This window comes from Paralichthys olivaceus, chromosome 11 (genome assembly GCF_024713975.1).
Source record: "Paralichthys olivaceus isolate ysfri-2021 chromosome 11, ASM2471397v2, whole genome shotgun sequence".
Classification (NCBI taxonomy): Eukaryota; Metazoa; Chordata; class Actinopteri; order Pleuronectiformes; family Paralichthyidae; genus Paralichthys; species Paralichthys olivaceus.
The window spans coordinates 21070489-21094201 of record NC_091103.1 but is presented as its reverse complement, the minus strand read 5'-3'; the positions used below and the strand labels follow the sequence as shown (position 1 = coordinate 21094201).

The 23713-nt window shown below is 44.3% G+C and overlaps 1 protein-coding gene across 6 annotated transcripts in view; it reads left to right on the top strand.

Moving 5' to 3' along the window:
* The window catches only part of robo1 (roundabout, axon guidance receptor, homolog 1 (Drosophila)), a 206046-nt gene that overhangs the window by 168223 nt on the left and 14110 nt on the right, over positions 1–23713 (top strand). For all 6 annotated transcript variants that reach the window (XM_069534290.1, XM_069534293.1, XM_069534288.1 and 3 more), the window contains 15 exons: positions 1927–2047; positions 3115–3253; positions 3412–3539; positions 8606–8730; positions 8948–9119; positions 10750–10955; positions 12765–12846; positions 12974–13142; positions 13240–13406; positions 13518–13639; positions 15347–15578; positions 16450–16571; positions 18107–18278; positions 20249–20449; positions 22956–22982. In XM_069534290.1, the coding sequence (XP_069390391.1) occupies positions 1927–2047; positions 3115–3253; positions 3412–3539; positions 8606–8730; positions 8948–9119; positions 10750–10955; positions 12765–12846; positions 12974–13142; positions 13240–13406; positions 13518–13639; positions 15347–15578; positions 16450–16571; positions 18107–18278; positions 20249–20449; positions 22956–22982 (2185 nt within the window). The remainder of the gene's footprint in view (positions 1–1926; positions 2048–3114; positions 3254–3411; positions 3540–8605; positions 8731–8947; positions 9120–10749; positions 10956–12764; positions 12847–12973; positions 13143–13239; positions 13407–13517; positions 13640–15346; positions 15579–16449; positions 16572–18106; positions 18279–20248; positions 20450–22955; positions 22983–23713) is intronic.

Below are 23713 nucleotides of genomic sequence, written 5' to 3'. Positions count from 1 at the left end.
TAGGGAACAATAAATAAACAGAAAACGCCAGTATTTAAGCCCAGACCATTGTCTGTCTTTAGAGCAAGAGTCTGTCGGCAGCATCACAAATGGCCCAAATGATGCACATTGTCCCCTTTTGTGAAATGTAGTTGTGGCTAATTATCAGCCTGGAAAATGAAGCGCTGTGTGAATACCAACAGAGTGCATGCTGAATGGGGACTTTTGCATTATCAGCATTGCCAAATGACATGAGACAAAAGGCAGCAGGATAGAGCCATCTCCCCGTAATGCAAGGATAATGGTCAGATTGTTGGGGCTTTCAGCAGCGTGTGTGCTGTGTGGAGAGGATATGCATGCAGAGAAAAAGAGGGCCGCTGCTGCATTCATTTACTCCAGCCCATGCTGCTCTGGCACTCTAAATATGCCTGTGGAGAATAGGGAAACTGCCACAGACACACAGAGGTAAGAATATGGATAGAGTGGTTGGGCCTTTAAGTGGATCCTCATGTCAAAGCCCAGTGGAACCAACATCATGCCCCCCTCTTTCCCTGCCACATAGTCTGCCCTGACCTTGGGCCTTTGTGAGTGTCACAGTGTTTTAGCTGTTAAGCCTTTCCTCAAACAAACAGTAACATAATGATACTTCAAACCCCTCCTGCACCACAGGGTACCCTAAATAAACCAACCTTCTACAGCCTCTTCACGTCCCTCTGCCGCCTGCTTCCTCACCATGAATATTAAAGAGGGGTGAAGGGCTGAGGAATGCCTCTGAACCAGAAGAACATTTCCAGTTGCAAAATTGTCCTTCAAGACTCTCAGACTTCCCCTGGCTACTGTATGAAGACTGAAACCCATTTGCATGCCATTTGAAGTTTGTTTCTCATGAAAACTCGACTGCGCGGTGCAGTGATGTAGATTTGCTGAGACGTAGCTTGCAAGTGAACACACACATAGGAGGGTTTGACTTAAAGATGTTAGTCACTGGGAAAGCAGATTTTTGTAATATTGTGTGTCAAGTTCTCTGTCAGTGGTTCTCTAATGAGGGTATCAGTTACATACTTGCAGGTGGTGGTCCACGTCTCGCAGGCTGATGTGTGCATTTAAAACCTTAACCAGGCTATTGTCTGTGTCGGCTATGACTGGCAAGGTTGTCAGCTGAGAGACAGGCTGAGGGGCCTGTGCTGGGTCCTGGGCTGACTTTCTGACTGCCTGAGAACAAAGCACCTCCTCTGGCCTGTAATCAAAGCCCTGGGAAATAACAGACATGACATTCACCTGGACAAACACACATTCACTGCTGTGTGTGTGTGTGTGTGTGTGTGTGTGTGTGTGTGTGTGTGTGTGTGTGTGTGTGTGCGCTTGTACTTGCTTGTATGTTCTCTTGCTCTCACTTGTAGCTGTATGCACACACAGAAAAAAAAAAAAATCAAGAAACCTATTTTGTCAAACATTCCCTGCTCAGCTCAGTAATAGACGTAACTGAAGTTGTTTGAGGTAACCAGCAAAGTGCTTGTGGTCCTGCAGTGCCTCAGGTGTTCCCTCAGGGACCTGCGGTTGTGTTGGATTGGGGAAGTGTTCTTTGGCTAAGTTTACCCTGAGGAGGAGCAGGCCAACTGATAGTGATTTAGGCCTCAAGTGGAAGTTGAGTGGGAACAGCGCAGAGCAAGATACAGATCAAGTAGTCCAGTGGTTTCTGGAATCTCTGAGCAAAAAAAAAAGAAAACATCTAGTGCGAAGCTATTATGTGTTTGTGAGTATTTATCTTCGTGTTGTAATGGCCTTTTGGTAAATGAATGCTCACAAGCATTCTTCACAGCAATCAGGAAATGTTTTATAATGTTTTTCTCTCTCTGTGTCAACCACAGGCCCTGTGTGCCTCTAACTCTGATATAGTTTCTTTTCCTCTCAGTGTTTAGCCTCTCACCTCCTCTTCTGTTCCCTCAGATACGCGGAGGGAAGCTGATGATCACAAATGCCCGGAAGAGCGATGCTGGGAAGTATGTGTGTGTCGGCACAAACATGGTTGGAGAACGTGAAAGCGAAATAGCTGAACTTACAGTGCTTGGTAAGACCTATGTATACTTTGCTTGCTGTCTACATACAGCTAAGGTTTTTTCCTCTGTCTGTAGTGAGAAACAGAATCCAGATGTTAAGCTTTGATTGTTCATCTCCCAGAGAACTAAATGGTGTCGCTGACCTTTATCAGATAGAGTGTGAGGTGACCTCCAATCTCACACCTCACTACGAATCCCACATTGACCCCAGTAGCTTCCCTCCTCTCACCAGCTGCACCCTATTTCACCATGAGTGACCTCTGACCCTGTTACTCTAACGTGTCCCAAGCGGAGAGCATGTCCAGACTCCTGATTTTACAGCCGGCATTTTTTCACTTCCTCCACCCCCCCTTCTCCTCAGAGACCTCTTATAATCTGTGAGAGGGAACAACAACAGAGGCAGTTTCGTAAAGATAAATAATTACACTGAAATAATCCTGCCAGGGCTGAAACAAGGCCAGCTCGTTGCTTTTGTGTTTGCCGTAATGAGTGAGTATCGCAACACAGAAACTCTGGTTAATCATCGACCACCCTGGTTAGATTTTGGGCGCGACACTGAAGGAATTTGATCAGAGCCACTGAAACACAGGATTTTTTAAGCCTTAGAAAATGCAAAAAATAAACAATGGCAGTTCTGTCATGACCCTGCACCTTTGGGATTCGGTGACTATAGTTAGTCCTGCCTCAGGTTTCTGTGGTTAACAAGATGACAAGAGGAGTTTGACTTTGTTCATTGTTCTGTCTTTATTTCATTCATTGTCATCATGTGTAATCAAAGCCAAGTACTGCACCACTAAATTGTTTCTGTCCTGACCAGTGTTTTTGCTTAAACCCTCTTTTAACATGTCTCTGTCTCAAACCCATATTTCATCTCAGAACACCTCAAATTAAATTATTTAAATAATGTTTCTCTCAAAGCTTAATCTCTTCCATTGGTTTTGAAATTTCATTTCAAATTTGGCTCACTCTGAATAGCCCATGGCACAGTTTGTTATTAGGACTTAATCAAATCATTATTTAAGTGCTGCCATTCTCCGCTTCGTGATGTTTATTGTGTGTGCTGGGTTCGTCTTCGCAGAGCGTCCCAGCTTTGTCCGTCGCCCAGGGAGCCAGGTGGTGTTGGTGGACCAAAGCGTAGAGTTCAGGTGTGAGGCCCGCGGTGACCCAGTTCCCACCGTGCGTTGGAGGAAAGACGACGGTGACCTGCCGAAAGGAAGGTACTGTATGACTCATCTGCTGGTCACCTTTCATGACACAATACCGTCCTACCTCACTGCTCTCTTTTGTCTGTGCTGTCTGTTGACATATGTTGCATTGAGGGAGTCTTTGCATGTTAAATTTCATTTTGACCACATGAAGCTCTGTTTCAATCCAGATATGAGATTCGCGAGGACCACACCCTGAAGATCCGGCGTCTGACCTCGGCTGATGTCGGCTCCTACACCTGTGTGGCAGAGAACCTGGTGGGCAAGGCGGAAGCATCGGCCACGCTCACCGTCCACGGTAAGACATGATACTTTCACTCTGTGTAGTTAGCAAAATAATTCATTTTCAGCTCAGGTAACAACCATTCTACATTGAATGCAATTTAGCCCAGCTACATCACATCACAGTAATAGCCTTCAGTTTTGGTAAGACATGGGCATCACTTTCAACTATTCGCTCTCAATTAGTTGATTGATTTCTAATAAAAAGAAACGCAAAAATCTATAATAGCTATAGAACAATGCACATGGGAGCTCAACAGCAATTGATTCCATTTGGCCAATACAAGTGGCATTTCTCTGGAGGCTTGTTCTTCTTCATGTTTTGAAGACATACAGTACTAGTTGTGAACCTATAGAATATCTTTGTGTCTCCTGTGGTCCTCTCCATTGGACGTCTTATTACCACAGTTGGAATATAAAGCAGCTGGTCACAGAGTGTGAACATTCAGAAAGAACCCATTCAGAGGAACTGGGGGCTGGGATCACCCCCAAACTCTCCTGAGAGCCTGACGAACACTGGGGCTATTTAACGCCAAGCTAATGGGAATGTTGGGAGTCGGGTTAGAGGAGGAAAGAGGGAAGGAGGCGGAGGCGGGTGGCATGAGACACTGGGATTGGATGGAAAGACAGTGAATATGTCGGTGTTGGTGGCGACTCATCGCTGATGCAGAACGGGTCTGTGGGAGATTGCGGTTAAGAGGATGGAGGGCGGGGGGGCTTTCTGTGGTGAGGTCAGTCATATTAATGTCACTCCTAGAAGTCAGCCCAGCAGCGATATAAAGAGACAAGGCAATTCTATTACACTCGCGACCCCCACCTGCAAACATAGATACTTCATCTTCACATGACTACCCATGGCAATTATTTCTTGATTTTCTCTCCAGGACCGCGCTCCTCAGATTGGAGGAGTAAGATTGGGCTCACCTGCCAATACACCCGTCAATATATCTACTCCTTTTATTGCCTTTTTCCACTCTTCTCCTCTCCCCTGACAAAATCTTAGTTAATGAAAGGGAACAGCATTGATGCCCTGGTTCAATAGGCTTAGAATCATATTTGCAATGTTTAAGCTTCCTTTGTCCTCAGTGGAAATGAAATGTCTTAACCTCAGGCTAATTCCCTGTGGTCTGCATGCAGAATCAAGGCACTGACCCTCTTTTCGTACATTGTGCCTTTCAACCCCCGAGTTATGAGTCAGACATGCGTGAAAACTGAAGTAAAGGCACAAAGAAGAAGCTCTTCCATAGCTTGAAAGGACAAATCCTGATGCTTTCTCAAAGTGTAAAATCAGGTTAAAAGGATAGTTGAAGTATAACAGTCACAGTTAAATCGGACCCGACCCTCCAAGCTCTCAAAGTTCCTAGAACCATTTCCATCTACTCTTCAGGTCCCTGAGTTTCATCCAGACCAGGACATGCGGAGGCCAGGGAAGCTGTGGGCACTGAATAGTCCGGCTAATTAAAGGCAAGCAGGCCACAGTCCCACGCCCGGAAATGACATGCTTCTAATTACAGATGCGGGCGCAGGAAAGGAAAGAAAAGACGGGTAATTGCAGGTCTAAACAGGCCAAACTAGCAAATTTGATGTATAGGTAGTAAGATGTCGCTGTAGTAGTGAAGACAACAGTAATGTGGGGGGCGGGAGTTTAGTCTGTGGGCTTTGTGGCCAAAGCTGTCGCTCTACATCAAGAGTCAAAGAATGGGGAGATTGCTGAGCTCCGGCATAAGAATAACTGAGCAGCTGAGTAAAATCATTTCAGCGGTGAACTGCTGGCAGAGAGAACTTCACCACAAAATGAGTAAAATGGGCCCAAGTGGAATTAATGTAAATATTCTTTGAACTCAAGAATATTTCTGCTAAATCTGCTCTGATGCGTAAAATAACGATAAAACCAACAAAGAAAATGATTAAATGTTGAAGTAATACCCTGCAATGTCATTACACAATGTGCTTTTCACAGCAGTATATTGTGTGTAACTGATATTTAGAGACTTTGAAGATATTGTCCTTCAAAGCAAATCCCTTTAAAGTGCTGGACAGTATATGAGAATAATCCAGCTCTGTGCACACGGAGGGGAATTTCACAACTTCTGTAGTGAGATTGTCAGTGAATAATGGCGACATTGTGGGAACGGCGCCCGGGGCTATTTTTCTTTCAATGCGCTCTGCTGTCGTTACTAACTTAATCAGTGAATCACTGTCTTACTCATGTGTTTGTCAGTCTACTACACCTCCGCTGCCTTGTAAACATGTCAAGTAAAATATTTAATTTATTGATGGAAGAAAAAAATAATTGGCGGAGTCAACCGACACATTTATAGTTTCATCATAAAATAAAAAAATCGTTAATCTAGGCAGCATGAGAATGGAGTTGGGAGATGGGTCACTGAGCTCTTGAGTCTACTTTGGTTGTAGCATAATTGAGTGTGTGTATTTTAAAACATTTAATAATCAGACAGTCTGGTTAGATAATGTTTATACAGTGTTTTCTTAATTAAACCTCACCAATGAACTTCCACCATAGGAATGTAAATACAGACCATATTGGACAGAATTCAGAAAATCAATGTGTTATGTTTTTTCTCAGCTGGTTAATTTTGCCGTTAGCGGTGATTTATGTGTAGAAAGGTCTTGAATGGAATGGTGGTCCCCAGAGTGGCGTTGCTAATAAGCCATGTAAGGGGTCTGGAAGGAGGCTTGGAACTGGTGCCAAAATACAGTGAATGAGAGGCACTTCCTCATCAGCAGTCTGCGTAGTGTTACACTGATAATAAATACCAAAACCTGGTCGGGTGCCAAATCGGATGCCGTGTGTCACCATATCGGTTTATCTGCATTTCATTCGTCTGGACCATGAAATAAACCAGCATTGTGTATCTTTTGCTGTTCCACAAAGGTGTAGGAACCACATTTCAGTCGACAAAATTTCTGAGCGGTGCAGGATATATAAAGCGTCCTCCAGTCCTTCCAGTGGGAGTAACTTTTAATCACACCAAATCCTCTGCTTGCACCAGTCTGGATTTCAGGCGGACTAAACAGAACCACTCAAATCCCCATTAATATCTCTGCCGTAATCTTTGGTACGTAGCCTGCCTCCTATTGGGCTGGAGGCCACAATGCTCTGTGTGTTTCCCTCCGCTGCTCTGATCAGCTTATTGATAGAGGCTCACTTCACAACAAAGTAGCCTGGCCAGATTTAAGGCTCACCTCTCCCCCTCAGGTCCACAACTGTGATCACAGCAGCAGGGGAGAGGTAGGGTTACCTAATTAAAGGCTTAGACACACATGTATGTGTGTGTGCGTGTAGAGCCTCTCACACATGGATAGCGCTGAGCGTCTTCTTCTGAGAATGTTTGATCTAAGTCTTATCTGCATTTTAAAGGCCAGTGATGGGCAGGGGGAGGAGGGAGGGGCCGGTCATTACTCTGACTGACAGCGTTTATGTTTCCGAGGGAGCTGTTGGAGCAGACGGATTAGATAAGGTGAATGATTGGCCGGGGGAGATTTATGGCCAGAGAGTGACAGTTAACATTCACCTTGTGTTTTTATGGACTGTGTATACATTTGCGAGGCTGTGTTTGAGGGACCGTGATGGAGCCGCTCCTCTGGGGGCTCTAAACTTCACCAAGAGCACAGGGATGTTCACCTTCACACAACACCTGGAAAGAGACGGGCAAAAAGTAAACAAAGCACGATGCTGTGGACATTAAACATCTGTAGTGTGTGTTTCATTGTATTGCCTGTGTATTTTTGTCATTTTGTTTTATTTGATCCAGCTTTTTTTTTCCTGTCCCAGAGCATCTCCTTAGTCCATGGAAGCAATGTTGAATCAGATGTTCTCCTGTTTATTTTCATGTGTGCGTGCATTTTTAATGCATTCCTGGTCATTTATGGTAATTATTCTGTGCTGTGTGCAGCATGTGTTCCCTAGGGCATGAGTCCAGGATGAAATATGACATGTCTTTTCATCACTGAATAATAACATGATTTGTACCCATGGACATCACATTGTTATTTTCCTTATCTCTTCTCACTGTCATGCTGTTTGTTGTTTCGTTATTCATCTTTGCGTTTTTTGTTGTTGTGTTTTTGTTCCCTTTTTAGTCATGTCTGGTAAGTTGAAATGTCACCCGTCACCTATTCACCGCCCTGACAGAGACAGGAAGCTGTCACAACCCCCCTTCATCCTCCTCCTATCACCTCTCCACCCTCCAATCAGCACTCATGTTTCTGTTGTCATGGGCAACAGTGACAAAAGGACATTAATGGGTAAAAAATATGCTCAGCATGGGCCTCCAAGGTAAAGCCGCATCATTTCATTTTATTATTTCCCCCTTTTATGCATTGCCAAACACCCCATCTTATTCATGGACAAATTATGTCTGTATTTCAAATGACAGCTTTCAGATTGCTTTTATTTATGTACGACACAGCCCTTTTAAAAATGGATTGAAACGTTGGGCGATTTGATACATTTGAGGACATATCCATATAGTTTGAAATGAACATGGAACTGGCCAGTCTCTGGAGCTCTACATTCAGAGAGTGTCCTCACATAGATGGCCTATTAGACCAAGGCCTGGTGTCTACAGTCAGGGTTCATGGGTGACATTGGGCTGTGAAACCACACTTAGTCTGAAATGGAATTTATCATTAAGATGGATACTGCATCCTGGCTCAGGCCTGTGCTGTTGGAGGGTGTCAGCGTGGACAGATGGCTCAAATTTATTCCCAATTTCCATGTAAATTTTAATGGTGCCCTTGCCAATGCAAATACAGGGGCATTGGAGTAACCCTTGTTTTCCTCCTCTTCATTACATCTATAATATGCCTGCATTTTGAATTTGATCAGTGCACTGTTTAATCTGCTGTGCATGCTCCATGTGAAGTTTTGAACCAGAGCCCGTTTCCCTAAGAACTGATTTGAATTGGCTACAAGCACCAGAGCTTCTGTTGAAATTCCTTTGTCTTCTCTTCAAATAAGCCAGAACACTTGTAACTGTAATATTATGACAACTATAATAACACACTATGGCATGTTTGTCTATTCAATGGCTAACCATTGTCATGGCTGTCCTGTAGTGCCCCCGGCATTTGTGGTGAGACCAAGGAACCAGGTGGTTGGGGTTGGCAGAACCGTCACTTTCCAGTGTGAGGCCACTGGAAACCCGCAGCCAGCCATTTTCTGGCAGCGGGAAGGCAGTCAGGTAGGCAAAATAAACTATGATAAATGTTTTCTTTCCAAAATGCTCCTTATCCACTTGGAATACATTTTAACATAACCACAAGCTTTGGAAATAACTATTTTGTTGAACAGTTCACTGGACAGATGTTTGCATACAGTGAACTATTCAACCTCTCCAATTAATATATTCTAGCCAAACAAAAGCTTGACTCTATGTGTTTTGTTCTTGTACCCCACAGAACCTGCTCTTCTCCTACCAGCCTCCTCAACCCTCCAGCCGATTCTCTGTATCCCAGACTGGGGATCTGACTATCACTGACGCCGAACGCTCAGACGTGGGATACTACAGCTGCCAGGCCCTCAACATCGCTGGCAGTGTCATTACCAAGGCTCTGCTGGAGGTTACTGATGGTAAGCAGCATTCCCTTAAACACAGTTTCTGCATATACAGCAAAGCCCGAGAGAGAATTAGAGGAACACTGAGAGGATGAATATTGGTATTTCAGATAATCTTTGGCTCATGAGGATAAAGCTCTTCATCTGAAATGCTGTGGTCCCACTCTGGAGCATATTAATATCTGAAATGAGGTTTGTGAGGTTTGGTCTGGCCTGTTCAGTGTGTTCCTGTCAGAGGTAGAGACTTTCTGGTGCCTGTGCACCCAGACCGTGGCTCAGTATTTGGCTTCACTGGCTTCACACTGGCTAATGTTTCCTTTGGTATTCCATGGATGGCTTGCTGCTGTCTACCGTTGGAAGACTGTGGCTGTGTGGTGAGGTCTGGATCAAGTCCTCTAATTACTCTGCTTAGCCAATCCCTGTCAGCCTGGTGGACTAACCTCGGTTTCGTTTCCACCGATCCCATAGAGATTTGGGCAGCTATTATATTGTCCACGACACACCTAGATTCATCCCTTCATTTGCCAAATGTCCTTCTTCATTTCAGACCAACAATGGCACGCTCCATCTCGCTCTCCTCCTCTCCTTCTCGTTCTGTCGTGCTCTCCGGATAATAATAACAGTTATTAAAGTTAGCAGGCTGCTCCAAGGCCACCACTTCTCTGCAGGCAGATGTAGTAATTACAGGTCACGCTGACAGTGTTTTAGTAATTGCATCATCCCCGGCACAAAAGCAAAGACAAAGCGTTCCAGAGATTACACCGCAGCATGCTCCTGAGGATCCGTGCACACGTACATTCATCTTTGTGTGTTGCCTTTACTCTACGTTATTAATTCAATCGCTCCTCGCTGAATGTAACTTGCTAGTAAATCAGTGGAGCTGACAGTAATGGTCATCAATAGAGCTATGAATAACGATAATAATCCAAGGGAGGCAGACAACCTATAGCAGGGACATGATGAATCACACTCAGTAGAGATAAAGTAAAACTAGAAAAAAAATATTTGGTGCACATAATTAAAGCCTCTCTTCTTCCCTCATTACAGCCTTTCTCTTCCTGTCAAACACAACATGCTCTCTCTCTGTCTTTTTTCTTACTGTTTGTTGTTGTTTCTTCTGAATGAACACCCAGTGGGCAGGGAGCAGGAGTTTAACCGTCTTCATGCTAATAACTTTGTCTTCTCTGAATAGATGTTTCTGAGCATTTTCTCCCTTGTTTTGTGTTTTATGGCTGGGGGATGGGTCATGGGATTGTTGGCCGCGAGCGTTCTTATGCTTCGTGCCAGGCATCTGGCGGAGCTGCAGCGAAAAGACTCTGAGTATCTGAGGCTGTTTCATTTTAATTACGCTGCTTTTATTTGGCTTGACTCCTGCTGCTGAATGATTAGAAAATTGTTTCCAGTTCTTAAAATTGGATTTAATTCCTCTCCGACTACCCTCGCAGTTTTCACATGCTTACATTGCTACATGCTGTTTGTCAGCTTCTCGCCATTCTCTGCCTTTTGTGTGTTTTCTCTCACAAGCTGGATGTAATTGTCTGAATCCTCTGTTCTCTTTGCGTCTGTTTCACCACATGAACACCTTCACAGTCTTGCACCTTCCACCTCTCCACACAATTACTCACTCTCCTCACTCCTTCCACAGTTGTGTCGGACCGCCCGCCACCAGTTATCCGACAAGGCCCAACCAATCAGACGGTGGCTGTGGATGGCACAGTGGTTCTCCACTGTATGGCATCGAGTAACCCCACGCCTACCATCCTCTGGAGGAAGGATGGAGTATTGGTGTCCACCCATGACTCCAGGGTCAAACAGCTGGACACAGGTGCACTGCAGATCCGCTATGCAAAGGTGAGACGTGCTCAGATTATTTTAACATCAAGCAAAGTAAATGTACAGTGCTGTTCTGTTCTGTGACATTTGGAGTTGATTTGTAATTTGAGTTTGAATGAATAAACTCATAAGAGTATAAATATGTTTTTAATCAAGGTTTTGTATTAGGCTGCCTTTAATGTCCAAACCCATTCAAATAAACTTCAAAGTTGTACATATCACATCCATAATGTGCTGAGAAAACCCCTGCTGGTTGGTAAATAAAGCATGTGTTCCCTGCCAGCAACCAGCCCTCGGTGGGCTGTCAGTCAGTTGTCGTTGGTCTGAAATGGAGTCTGTGAAGTCGAACAGTCTGTAGCTCCTGTCAGTCAGTAGGCGCAGTGGGTTTTGTGTGTGTGATTTTGTGTCTGAGCTCATACATGTGTGTTTGAGATGGCAAACTGGGACGCTGAACACACGCATAGAGAGAGGCAAGCGGGTGGGGGGGCGGCTGCTGACGTGTCTTCCAGATGGAGGCGTCACGGGGTCAGAGTTCGCGTCAGTGTTCTGATGAATGCTGGCATGTCTTGTGGTGACAAGATTGCGGTATGATTGGGCTGCCGGTGCGAGGTAGGCAGGAGGAGATGCATCTGAACCCCTCTCCTGTCGTCACCTGTTAAACTCCACAGGCACCGTGGAAATGAAATTATCATTTCTCCCCGACAACGTTTTAATGAAGAGTGTGGTAATTTATTTTATTGATGTACTTTCATGAATTTTATTATGGAGAAAAATGCATTTTTTTACCTGCCAGACAAAAAAAACTAACCTTGAGGGTTATTGTCAGGACATGTTGACACTCAATTTATCTCTTTCTCTCTTCTCACTGACACAACAGCTCAATGTGGATCACCAGCAAACCACAAAATAATTATTTGTCTCACTCTGAGACTTTGCAGTTGACAGGACAGACATTTAAACATGTGTAATTTTGTCGTATACCATTGCCGGCAGGGCTATGTCTTGTGTTTTGTTTATTAGCAAGCAGGGCTTGCATTAAAATTTCAGATACTTGTAAACATGGAGGAAATATAGGTCATGAGCTCAGAAACAATGATTTGTTTTGGTCCAGATTCAAATTCAGGTGCTGATCTAATAATCTGTAGAGAGAAGGAGCTTTTTTTGTCTCTGTTTCCTCATGAACTTCTGCACTTTCAGCGAAAAGAATCTGGCAGCGCACCATGATTGTCTCTAGCTGTTTATTTTGATGCAGATCCAGATCTAATTCAGATCACATTTGCAATTACCAAACTTATGGTTCAGCCATGGTGGAGAGAGAAGTATGTGCTCGTGTCGTGCTTTCCATTGTTGTTCCATTATGAATAACACTCCAAACATTTCCATGCACTTTTCCCAACACAGTCATATATTAAAGAATATGAATAATCAAGGTTTGACCACATATATCGCAGATTGTCAGCACATCTGGTGAACGGGGCAGCAGCCTCCATGTTTGATAGTCAGGGGGATGGTAGTGAGAGAAAAAGGTCTCCAATTAGTCTGTGATCCTGTGAAAATCTTTTCCATTTGACTAGGAAGGGTCTGTCACTTGGCCTCTCCAGCTGCTTTCCCCCCAGTTTCTGCTTTGAAAGAGATGATATTGAGATTATCAGGCAATGACAGCTACCTGCTACAGACTCCAGCAGACTGTCAATAAGTAGTGCAGTGAAGTGGAGAAATAGCAAGAGGACGCAGGGAAGAGACTGCTGCCTCTCAGGAAACTGTAACACATATTTGAATGATTTCCATTTAACTAATATCGCCCCCCCCCCCCCTTTTCTACTCTAGCTGGGTGACACTGGCACCTACACCTGCATCGCCTCCACACCCAGCGGCGAGGCCTCATGGAAAGCTTATTTAGAGGTTCAAGGTAAGCTCAATCCAATTTTCTACTTTTCTAAAATGTGTATTTCCTTCAGTTGCACAGTGTATTTTAATATTTTTTTTATTTTGGAACACAGCTAAATGTAACATGTTTTTTCCTTCTCTTCATCCAGAGTTTGGAGGTTCAGTCCAACCAAACAGACCCACTGACCCAAACCTGATCCCCAGTGCCCCTTCCAAACCTGAAGTCACTGACGTCACCCGCACCTCCGTCACCCTTTCCTGGAAGCCTAACCTTAATGCCGGAGCCACGCCCACCTCCTATATAATAGAGGCCTTCAGGTACAACTAATCAACTTCACCATCAACACGCTAATTATTCCTTTCTTTGTTTATTGAAACCTTTTAGACTTAAATTCGCTCTGTTGTGTGTCCACAGTCATGCATCAGGGAGCAGCTGGCAGACCTTGGCGGAGCATGTGAAAACTGAGTCATTTGTACTGAAGGGCTTGAAGCCCAGCGCAGTCTACCTCTTCTTAGTACGGGCAGCCAATGCCTATGGGCTGAGTGATCCCAGTCCCATCACCGATGCTGTGAAAACACAAGGTGAGAACTGCCTTGTTACTGATATGAAGTTGATATGCTGCACAGCAGTATTTTGCCTTTTCCTCTGGTTTATGAGAATGTAAATCAGTTTTGGTGCCGGTTCCTCTGCAGATATCCCTCCCACCAGTCAGGGTGTGGACCACCGTCAGATCCAAAGGGAGTTGGGGGAAGTGCTGATCCACCTGCACAACCCCACCATCCTCTCCTCCTCATCTGTCAGGGTGCAGTGGACAGTGAGTATCATTTTCTCCATGACTGCATTATTGTCACTCTCACACAGCTGCAGCCAATTACAGATTGCCGTATGGTTCATCGGTATAACTGGCCACCAATGCTCCAAGGTTAGTTTAGTGATATACCTATGGTCAATTTGTCAGGCAACTCAGCCGAGCTAATGTGTTAACACCCGCACACAGGAAGGACACTGCTGATATCAGCCTGGAACACAATCTTAGTTTTCTTCATATCCTTCTGGCATGAGTGTGACTGGTCAGCTGGCGAGAGGTCCAAAAATCTGCAGATTTTTTCCATAGTGCACCACTCAACCACCCGAAATCTACACCACAGAGCTCAGCCTTCTGCAACCGGCCGTGCAGTGCCGTATAGCAGTGTGTGGCGTGCCAGCTTGTGCCCTCTCAGATTGAAAACACTTGACGGCTGTTAAAATAATACAAGCGAGAAGGAGGAGGCGGCCAACTCATGCTCTTAAGTGGAAATGGCTTACAGATGTTGGAGCGGATAGGTGGGAGACGAGGAAGTAGAAGTAGAACTGGGAGCTTATGTTGCTGTTTCTTTGATAGAACAAGCTGAATGTGGAGTACGAATGTCCACCTGCAACTGATCTGGTTCATGTGCAGTTGTTTGAAATTATGAAACAACATAACTGAAGTGTACATTATGGCTGTTGACCCGAGATATTAGTCTGTGGGATGACTCACTGAAGGGAAAGAACAGCCCATTTTGCCTTTTGACATAAGGCCACCCCTACGTTCCCAGTTATTATGAAGTGCCATAGTGAGTGATGAATGGGACTGAGGAAACGTTAAAAGGATAGTGACATGTCAAGACTGATTGAAAACATTACTGCCCAGTTACCCTGACACCATGGAATGTTCCAGGAAAACACATGACATGACGGAGATTGACATTGTAGTTAAACTCCACACTTTCCTGGTTAAATCTAGAAATGTGGAGTTCCTTGGTTTAACATATTTCTTTGTGTTAAGGTAAATTGAGCACAGTTTTCAGGCTAATGAAGACCACCTGAGCCGCAGCGTTTTTTTTTACAGGGGAATAAGAAATCATTTAAATCTTTACAAGCCAGTGCTGCTCGCCTTCCACAGGGACTAGTAGGGATATTAGCATACTGGTTAGTGGTTATTGTTTTCTCCAACCATGCTGCATCAAAAAGCAACATTAATTATCCTGAGATTAAACTAACAGACAAATCCCTTCCAATTACTCCATGTATTTAGCTACCGTGCATCAGATCCTTTTGAAATAGTCACATTCTCAACTTCTGATATTCTGGATAAAGATCCATTTTTCTGCGCCTTCCTGGACTTCAGCAGCCTGTCAATGCACTACAGAGCAGGACAGGATGAGACAGGCTGCTGTGGGAGCCTGGGCCCTATTTAACCAGCTCCAGACTTAGAGGAACCTCTGGCCAATGACCTCATACTGTGGTTTGCACAAATCGCTGCTGCTCCAAATGGCGCATAGACAGACAGGGAAGAGAGATGTAGATGTGGATGAATAAACAGAAGGGTGATATGATGAGTTAGCATCCTTTTCCATTCAGTGCCTGGTGTATCAGTTGTATGAATCAACATCTACAATTATTAATTACATTACTGTCTAATTTACCACTACAAACTGTGAAGCATATAATCCAGTCAAGCTGACACTTTCTTTGTCTGTGTTGCTGTGCCATTTACCAGGTGGAGCAGCAGTCACAGTACATACAGGGCTACAAGGTGATGTACAGGCCTTCACCGGAGGGGCTGCAGAGGAGTGAGTGGGCCGTGTTTGAGGTGCGCACCCCCGGGGAGGACAGCGCCGTTGTGCCGCAGCTTCGGAAGGGAGTCACATATGAATTCAAAGTCCGCCCCTTCTTCAATGAATTCCAGGGAACAGACAGTGATGTCAAAATTGGCAAGACGCTGGAGGAAGGTGGGGGATGTGAATGTGTGCGACTGCATGCAAGTGTGCTTTAGTGCTTGCATGTGTGCATGCATGTTTTCATGTTTACACAATTTTATGTGCACAGCTTGTATGTGTGAGAGCACACAACAGCTGTTCACAGCGGGCAGTGAGGGAAGGATTATGGTAGGTTCAAATGTGGTGTATTCAAGCATGCTAGAGTGGATGTTGAGCTCTTTAAAAGGCCCTATGGAAAACCATATACAACACTCCAGGACCGGTGTTATACTAATTTTTCATAGGGTGTGGCAGTTGTGGCAGTCTCATGAGGTTTGGTCAAAAACCAACTGCAAATTGTAATCTGAAGCAAACAGTTAAGAGAAACGTGAGTGAGGGTGTTTACTAGAATGTGTGTGTGTGTGTTTGTGTGTGTGTTTGTGTGTGTGCGTATAAATGTGTCTTACGTGTGTAGGAGTGTGTGTGATCTTTTTCTGCTGAATTCTCCTTTGTTCCAAATTTAGTTTATAATTGTTTTTGGGGATTTATGCACGTTTGTTATTCTATAAGTAGAAAGATGCTTTTTTAATAACACTCGCTCTAAAGTCTTTTATGTTGGACTGGTAATTGTTTCAGCTTAATTATTGCACCACCATACACCCCACCATCACCACTCCCTGTCTGTTTTGAGTAAACACTTACTGTTCAATTTTCTGATAAAAGGGTTGTAATTTTCATCATTAGTGCTTTGTTCTCACCTCAGCTTCATTCTCACACAAAGATGCAGGATAGATCCAGCAGCTAAATGGGATGAGCAGAGGCAGGGTGAGACTGCATGCAGTTATGGAAAAAAATTGGTATCACGTATGAAGGTATGTTTTTTCTTTTGTCTCCCCACCTTCAGCCCCCGGTGCCCCTCCTCGTGAGGTTACAGTGACGGAGAGTGGGGACAATGGGACTGCCATTGTGGTCTCCTGGCAACCCCCTCCTGAAGAGGAACAGAATGGGGTGGTCCAGGAGTACAAGGTAACAACAACAGCACAAAAAATGCACTCTGCAGAAAAGCCAGGTCTGAGCATGAGAGGGACTCGGTGCTGTAGAGACACAAAGGAGAAAACAAACAGGGATGCAGGCAGAGCAGATAACAGAGAAAGGGACAATGCAGAGACATGGAAAGGTAATGAATTCCTGGTTGAGGCACACCTTTGTACGCTGCTAGGTGCTCCTCCTCTGTGTGCTGACAGGCTCAGACAGAAGAGAGGAGTCAAAGCGGGGGAGCTGGTGGAAACTCTTATGAACCAGTGCCATCTGGTGGAGAAACAGGCCCATATCTCTTGTATTGGTGGGGTGGATACATGCAGGGTAACAATTTGTGCTGTACTGCTAATCTTTTTTTATCTTCCAGTGGTAGTTAGTAACTAGTGATTTCCAATCCTTGTGTGTTTAGATGGGAGAAAATGTTTGGCTTTGCATGCCTAAGATAATAATCATGAGTATTTTTAATGATATAAATACTATTAATAGTATTTTGCATTAAATTACTATATAACTATATAAATGTGTACTCAGCTGTAGATCTTATGTAATAAAGAATAGATTTGAATACATAGGCAGAAAATGTTGTGCAGAACAACTAGCTACAATAATGACTGGATCTGTACTAATGCATCCTTAAATTTACGGCACATCTCTTCAATTCCCCTTTTTTTCCTCCTTACTCGATAATGCATGCTCTTTTGGTAATGTCCCCACTTTGCAGAGCACAACCCTCTCATTCTTTATGCTGTGGAACCCCTGTGTTTTAATTGGCAGGCCTTATTGTGTCAAAGGGGATATAGGCTAGTGGTGGAAAGGAGGACGAAGCAGAGCCACTGTTAATTTTCCAGGTAAATGTTTCTGGTGATAGAGTGATAGAGTAATTTCATGGTTTTTAAGTCTGGCCCGAGAGTATTCCCTGCTCATTACTGAGCCCTGGGCCCTGGCGGCAATTCCACTCACCGCAATTTTTAAGATACACAGCAAGAAAATTTCAGGGCTTTCTAGCTCCATCATAGATAGTGCACACCCAAGGAAGTGTATGTGTTAACCTAGTTTACTGCTGGGAGGAGGTGGGGAGTAAAGAAATCAGATTGTCAGGGCTTCAGGATGTGGAGGTCTCCAGGCCTTCGAGCTGAGGTGAATGTAAACTTCTCTTTGTGCCAGTGGCTCGAGTCAAACTGAGACACCGCTCTCCTGCCTGGGAGTGACAGCTCTTAGCTTCTGCTGTAATTGGGTTATAGGGGTGATTACTGATCCCCACTTGTTTCTCACAGGCTTAAGGCTACACTGAGATGTTATGGCTACCTCAACTATAACTGACTCTGTGTTCAGCACAGCCTGTAAAACCCAGAATCGTGTTGTAAAATGTTTTGCTTCCTCAGAGACGTAACGCAATACCCGCAGTGCTTGAAAATGTTGCAATAACAGCAGCAACCAATTACGAGAGCACAGATTGGTGTTGTCAGGAAAACCCTCATAACATTCCCTCAATCTCCACTTTGTCCTTGTCTCTGTTGTGGCAGATCTGGTGTTTGGGGAACGAGAGTCGGTACCACATCAACCGTACAGTTGACGGCTCGACCTTATCCGTGCTGATTCCCAGTCTGGCTCCGGGGATCCGCTACAGCGTGGAGGTAGCAGCCAGCACCGGGGCAGGTCCTGGGGTCAAGAGTGATATCACCTTCTTCCAGCTCGGTGAGTTCGAACAACCTAATTCTATATTAGAGGAAATCCACTCTATCTTACTCTGTTTTTCAGTTTGTGGATGCACTTACTGTTTTTCTATGTGTTTGTATCCTTGCTCACAGTATAAACCCCAATCATCTGACAAATAATAATGGCATTAATACAGTCATCTTCAAAATTAGTAGGTTTCCAGTGATAGGATTTTTTTCCAAGTTAGTAACAGACAATCATGCAATTCCTTTCTTTGCAGTAATGCACATGTTCAAGCCTCAGCCTGCTTTCCCTTCCATCATCAAGGATACTTAAAAACTGTAATTGTGAGTTATTACTGCTCTACAGACATCATCAAGAAGAGGAGTTTGATGAGTTTGAACAACAGGGAACTTTTACAGTTTTCCTGCACTTTGAAATGGCTTTTAGCTCCAGTAGCTGGCAGTTGTAATGAACACAGGCACATTGAATTTGTGTACGGTGGAGCTGTTGAGCTGGCTGCCCCACCCTGCTCCATTCTCCAGTCAAGGATGCAATGTTTTCTTTCTCTGCTTCACTTCAAACAACAAAGGCAATAATGAATCCTGCACTCAGGGCTCAGGCTTGACACGTTATTAATACTAAGAAACAGAGTGTAGCCTGCAGTGGGGCTAGTTGTTATAATTTTCTCCTTGTTTTTTGTCCTTTTAGTCTAGACAGACAGATATTTTGAGATATTCTGTCAGCTCTTATTCCCCAAAGCTCTGGGCTGGGCTACTCAGGAGAGAGATGGAAAACACATGAATAGCAGGATGAGGCAGAGACAGAGACAGACAGAGAGAGAACTCAATCTGGTTTTAAATGTGTGATTGAATGGGATGGGCATGAAGAAGCATTGACTGTAACTGATACAATTTCTCTCACTCGGAAGAGTTCCTGTGGTGATTGTTGCCATGTTCCAACACTGGAGTGGAACAATGTGCCTTGGGGACCAGCACTTCGCCCAGATGCATTTGTCACACTCTGAGCTTGTGTGCGTCATTCCAGCCTAGATACCTGTACAGTCTCTTGTGGGATGCTTAGTCACATTGGCATGCTCTGTTCACCGGGCCTGACAGAGCCACAAATTAAGGAGACAGAGAAGTGAGAAGGGAGGCACCCGAATGTAGACATGGACAGAGTCACTGAGACAAAGATAGACAGAGGGATATGGAGGGGTAAAGGCAGGGAGCTGGTCTCTTTGGGGAAGTGTTTCTGCCTCCGGCTCCGAGAGTTGACAGATAAGAGTGGCTACAACATGAAAGACTGCAGAAAAAGATATGAAGGAGAGTAATGTGAACATGAAGAAATTTCAGAATGGCGGGGGGTGGGGCATCCCAGAGAAGTCTTTCATGTATCACGCATGAGGGAAAAGCACAGAGAGAATAGAGAGATGAGAAAAACAGGCCGAGAGCGAGTTGTTGTGAGCAGCCACAAAGACGCTGGCTTCACTGCATTTCACAACAGCTTCAAGCCTTTCACACCTCAGCTTTTCACAGATGTGCCTCAGTTTGCTAATTACCGTGGTGTCTGGATTTGAGGATGATCTCATTGGATTTATTTATATGATTATGAAACCGCCGTTGCTCAGTGAAAATTCTCCTCTCTGTGTTTAGTTCCATCGGGCTGGCATTGGTGCACGGGCTCCGTTTGAATGTCTCCGGTTGCTTTCACCTGCTCACCTGCTATTGTTGTGTGAGATTAGGGATCAAAAGCCTTTTGAATAAAAGAGAGAAACGACATTTCAGCATTTCACATACACATGAAAACTCTTTGTGTGCATCAGGAGTCAGAGGAACGTTCATAGTTATGAACTGTGCCAACTCCTTTTTATTTTAGATAGATTTCCCCTCTTTCAGATTTTTCCACTTTGTTTGAGTTTTATTTGTCTCCTCCTTTCTTGCCTGCTTCCTTAATCATTTCATTCTAATTCTAAACATCATGTTAATCCTGCGATCACATGTCCTCAGATGAATCTGGGCGGATGAAAGAGCCAGAGGCCCCGGAGAACCCCCTGTCCCAGCAGATCTCAGATGTGGTCAAGCAGCCGGCCTTCATAGCCGGCATTGGCGCCGCCTGCTGGATCATCCTCATGGTCTTCAGTATCTGGTTGTACAGACACCGCAAGAAAAGGAACGGCCTCTCCAGCAGCTATGCAGGCATACGCAAAGGTCAGTGCGCGCGTGTGTGATATTTATCAGGTGGATCGACTTGAATTTCTGATTCGCTGTTTGCTGGTTTGAGGTTAGAAGAGGTTTTCTCGCTTACAAGTTGGGTAGGTAAAACACAGTGCATTGATCAGTGTGTTGGCTTCTGTTTCAATCCAGTCAATCATCTTCTTCTCACATACTGCCAACCTCCCTCACACCTCCCTGTCACACACAGAAAGATGTCTTTATAGAGCACTGTAGGTGAAGTCGTAGTGAAAGTACTCTCCTGTCGAGCACTATAAAATGTGATGTGAGCTCCTGTTGAGAGTGCTGCATGAAGACATCTTTCATTTCTTTTTTTTCTCCCTCAGTCACGCTGATTCTGCAAAAGGTGTGTTTTTAGTAAAGTACATTTCGAGGTCCAAAAACTCCACCTTTTAGCAACAACCCCTTTTAACTGACTCCACTTATTTAGGCTGCAGTGCAACCCTCTCAGAGAAGCCACAGAGTAACCCATTGGGTTCTTACCTGACTTGAGTGGAAGTGACAAGGTTCATGACATGCCCAACCTCTGCCCACAATAGTTAGAGTATAAAGAGAGCTATTAGCCTTTCTTTCTGAGTCTCATTTATGTTTAGACTGGCTTAATGTGTTGCCTTGGGCTGTGCAGCTGCTGCCTGTGAGAGCTACCTGCACCATACTCACTTCTGGGCTCAGGTTTACTGCTGACGACCAGGGTTAGAGGAGATCAACCTTCAACCCTTGAACACACACAGAGACTCCACCGACTTAGCTGTTGCTAATCTGTGGCTGTCACACAGAAAACAGGGGTTATCGATGTCCTATAACCAGGGCACCGTAGCTAAATGTAGGAATTGTGAGTCTGTCAAAGTGAGAGAAACCTCTGTTAAAGTTACCTTAAGATTTTTTCAAGGCCTTTTAAAAAATACCTGTGTCAACTTGAAAACACTCAAACACTGAGATACTGTTTATTTGTTGCTATGCGAATAAATTCTATGTGAGCAATTAACCACTTATGACCATAATTAAATGTTGCCTTTAGTATTTTAACCAAAGGAACTTGAGACCAGAGGTGATTCAGTAGTACATACTGTACATACTGCGTAGGCTAAGATTAGCCTCTGGTCCTGATGTTTTCTCTCATAAACTCAAAAAGCTCTTCAGGAGCACAGTAGGCGAGCATCGCTCCCCCTCCTTCTCCTCCTCGTGTCCCCAGACCACAAGAGGCCACGGTCTTTGTTGGAACTGGTAACGAAGAATGTTTTCAAAAGTGTATAATTGCAACCACATGAAGAAGCGATCTGCACTCGGGGTGAAACGAGTTGAAGTGGGACTGTATGTGTATGTCTAAGTGCAGCAGTGTAGATTACATATTTCAATTTGTCAACTCAAAAGGAGAAAAAGAAAAGACAGACAAACAGCCTTTTCTCATTTCCTGGACAATGAATCCAATTGTACGAACCACATTGTGCTCTTGTGTTGAATGGTGCACATTTTGTAATGTCACACTGGAGGAGTCCTCAAAAACATCTCATAACTGAAATAATACAAGCAAATAAGCTAAAAAAAAAAAAGGAGAAGCTATTACCCAACATCGTCACAGCTCAGTTACAGCTTCATACAGCCTGAGACTGAGCAGCTGTGACAGTCCTGTGACAGAAGAGAAATCTGATTCACGTATTTTAGTCACGTTTACGTTTCTCTGACTTTTGCCTACAAAGAGATAAAGTCTGCTCTTATGAGACATTCATCAACCAGATAAAAGTCGTCCAACTTCTAAAATCTTTCGACTTCTTAAAGCATCAAGAGATTATTCAAAGGATATTTATTGGCGCAGGTTCTGAATGAATTAATCGTTTGAGGAAATGAAAATGTGAAAACAGCAGTTTCTGTCCTCTCAGATGAAGTTTTAGGTTAAAGGCAGACAGCAACGGTTCTAAAATGCGCATATTTAAGGCCGAGCGCTGGATGACTACCAGCGTGGTACAACGTTGCATCAGCTGCAGTGCATGCTATAGCATTCTTCACTTCTTCAAAGAGAGCAACAACAAACAAAGTGCATTTTATAGAAGAAAACCACAGACCACATAGTTTATTACAGAATATAAATCAAGCCGGAGTGGGTTGATGTTCTCGCACAGGAACCCCGTCCGTGCCAAAGGTGGAGTAATTGAGATGTGTGGGTGATGATGTGAGTATTAGATATAGCAACAGCTATCTCTCTAGTGTGTGACCCCCACCCAGCAGGTCTCTGATAGTCTGGGTTGGGATTTGAACCAGCAGCTGCCACAACACTCACTTTCCCTCAGTCGGGGTCCAGACATGTCTGAGGTAATCAAAGACTTGAGGGCAGTGAGAAGCATGTGAATACAGGCTGAAATACATCTAGTGGATTTATTTACTTGAACAGATGTTGTGTGGTGATGAAGCATAGAAACTGTCACATGAACTGACTCCTGACAGAACTATAACAATAATTTAATATCCTTCGTTTCTGTCTCAACAGTGCCGTCCTTTACTTTCACACCAACAGGTAAGCATTCAGATTTTTTTTGCATGAACATATGATGAGTGATGTTTGTTTGTGCTCTATCCTTTTCACCGTGGAAGTAAAACGCTTCATTTAATTTAGAATGTAGAGAATTCAGCAAGGGGACACTTCATGTTCTAATCTTTTGCACTGTTTGAGGATCTTTTTGAAAATAAATATTTCAACCAATTTTTGGTTTTCTTTTTTCTTTTGGGGGGGGGGGGGGGTGCTTGTGTCAGAACACAGCGCTCGTCAAGTAGACGGCCACACGACCGAGATGCTGTTAGAACTCGTGGCAACTTGATCAAAGGGCTGCTGGCAACCTCAGATGGGGATTTAAGAGAATGACACACCACCAGCACTCCAACACACCAATTAGATAGGCGAGCAGCAGAGCTAAGAAGTGACACAGTGTAAAGCAGATAAAATAAAAGCTCTCTCTGCACCTCGCCATCATTCTCCCTCTGCGAGTTTGTATTTACAGTCTTCTCCGCTTTCTTTCACTCGTGGACTTTCATCCGTCTGAAATACTTTGTTCCCCAGAGGTGTGGCAGGGGTGTTGGCGCAGCTGAGTGCAGTGGCGAATGTGAACCGGTGAATGTGTGAGGGGAAGTACAAAAGAGACAAAACTGTACACTATGTGTTTGCGGTTACACTGGCTGATCCTGTCTGAGCAGAGATTGTACCTTAACAGTAGCAGTGTTGTTTGTGTCTGCCTCAAGGCTTGCAGTCAG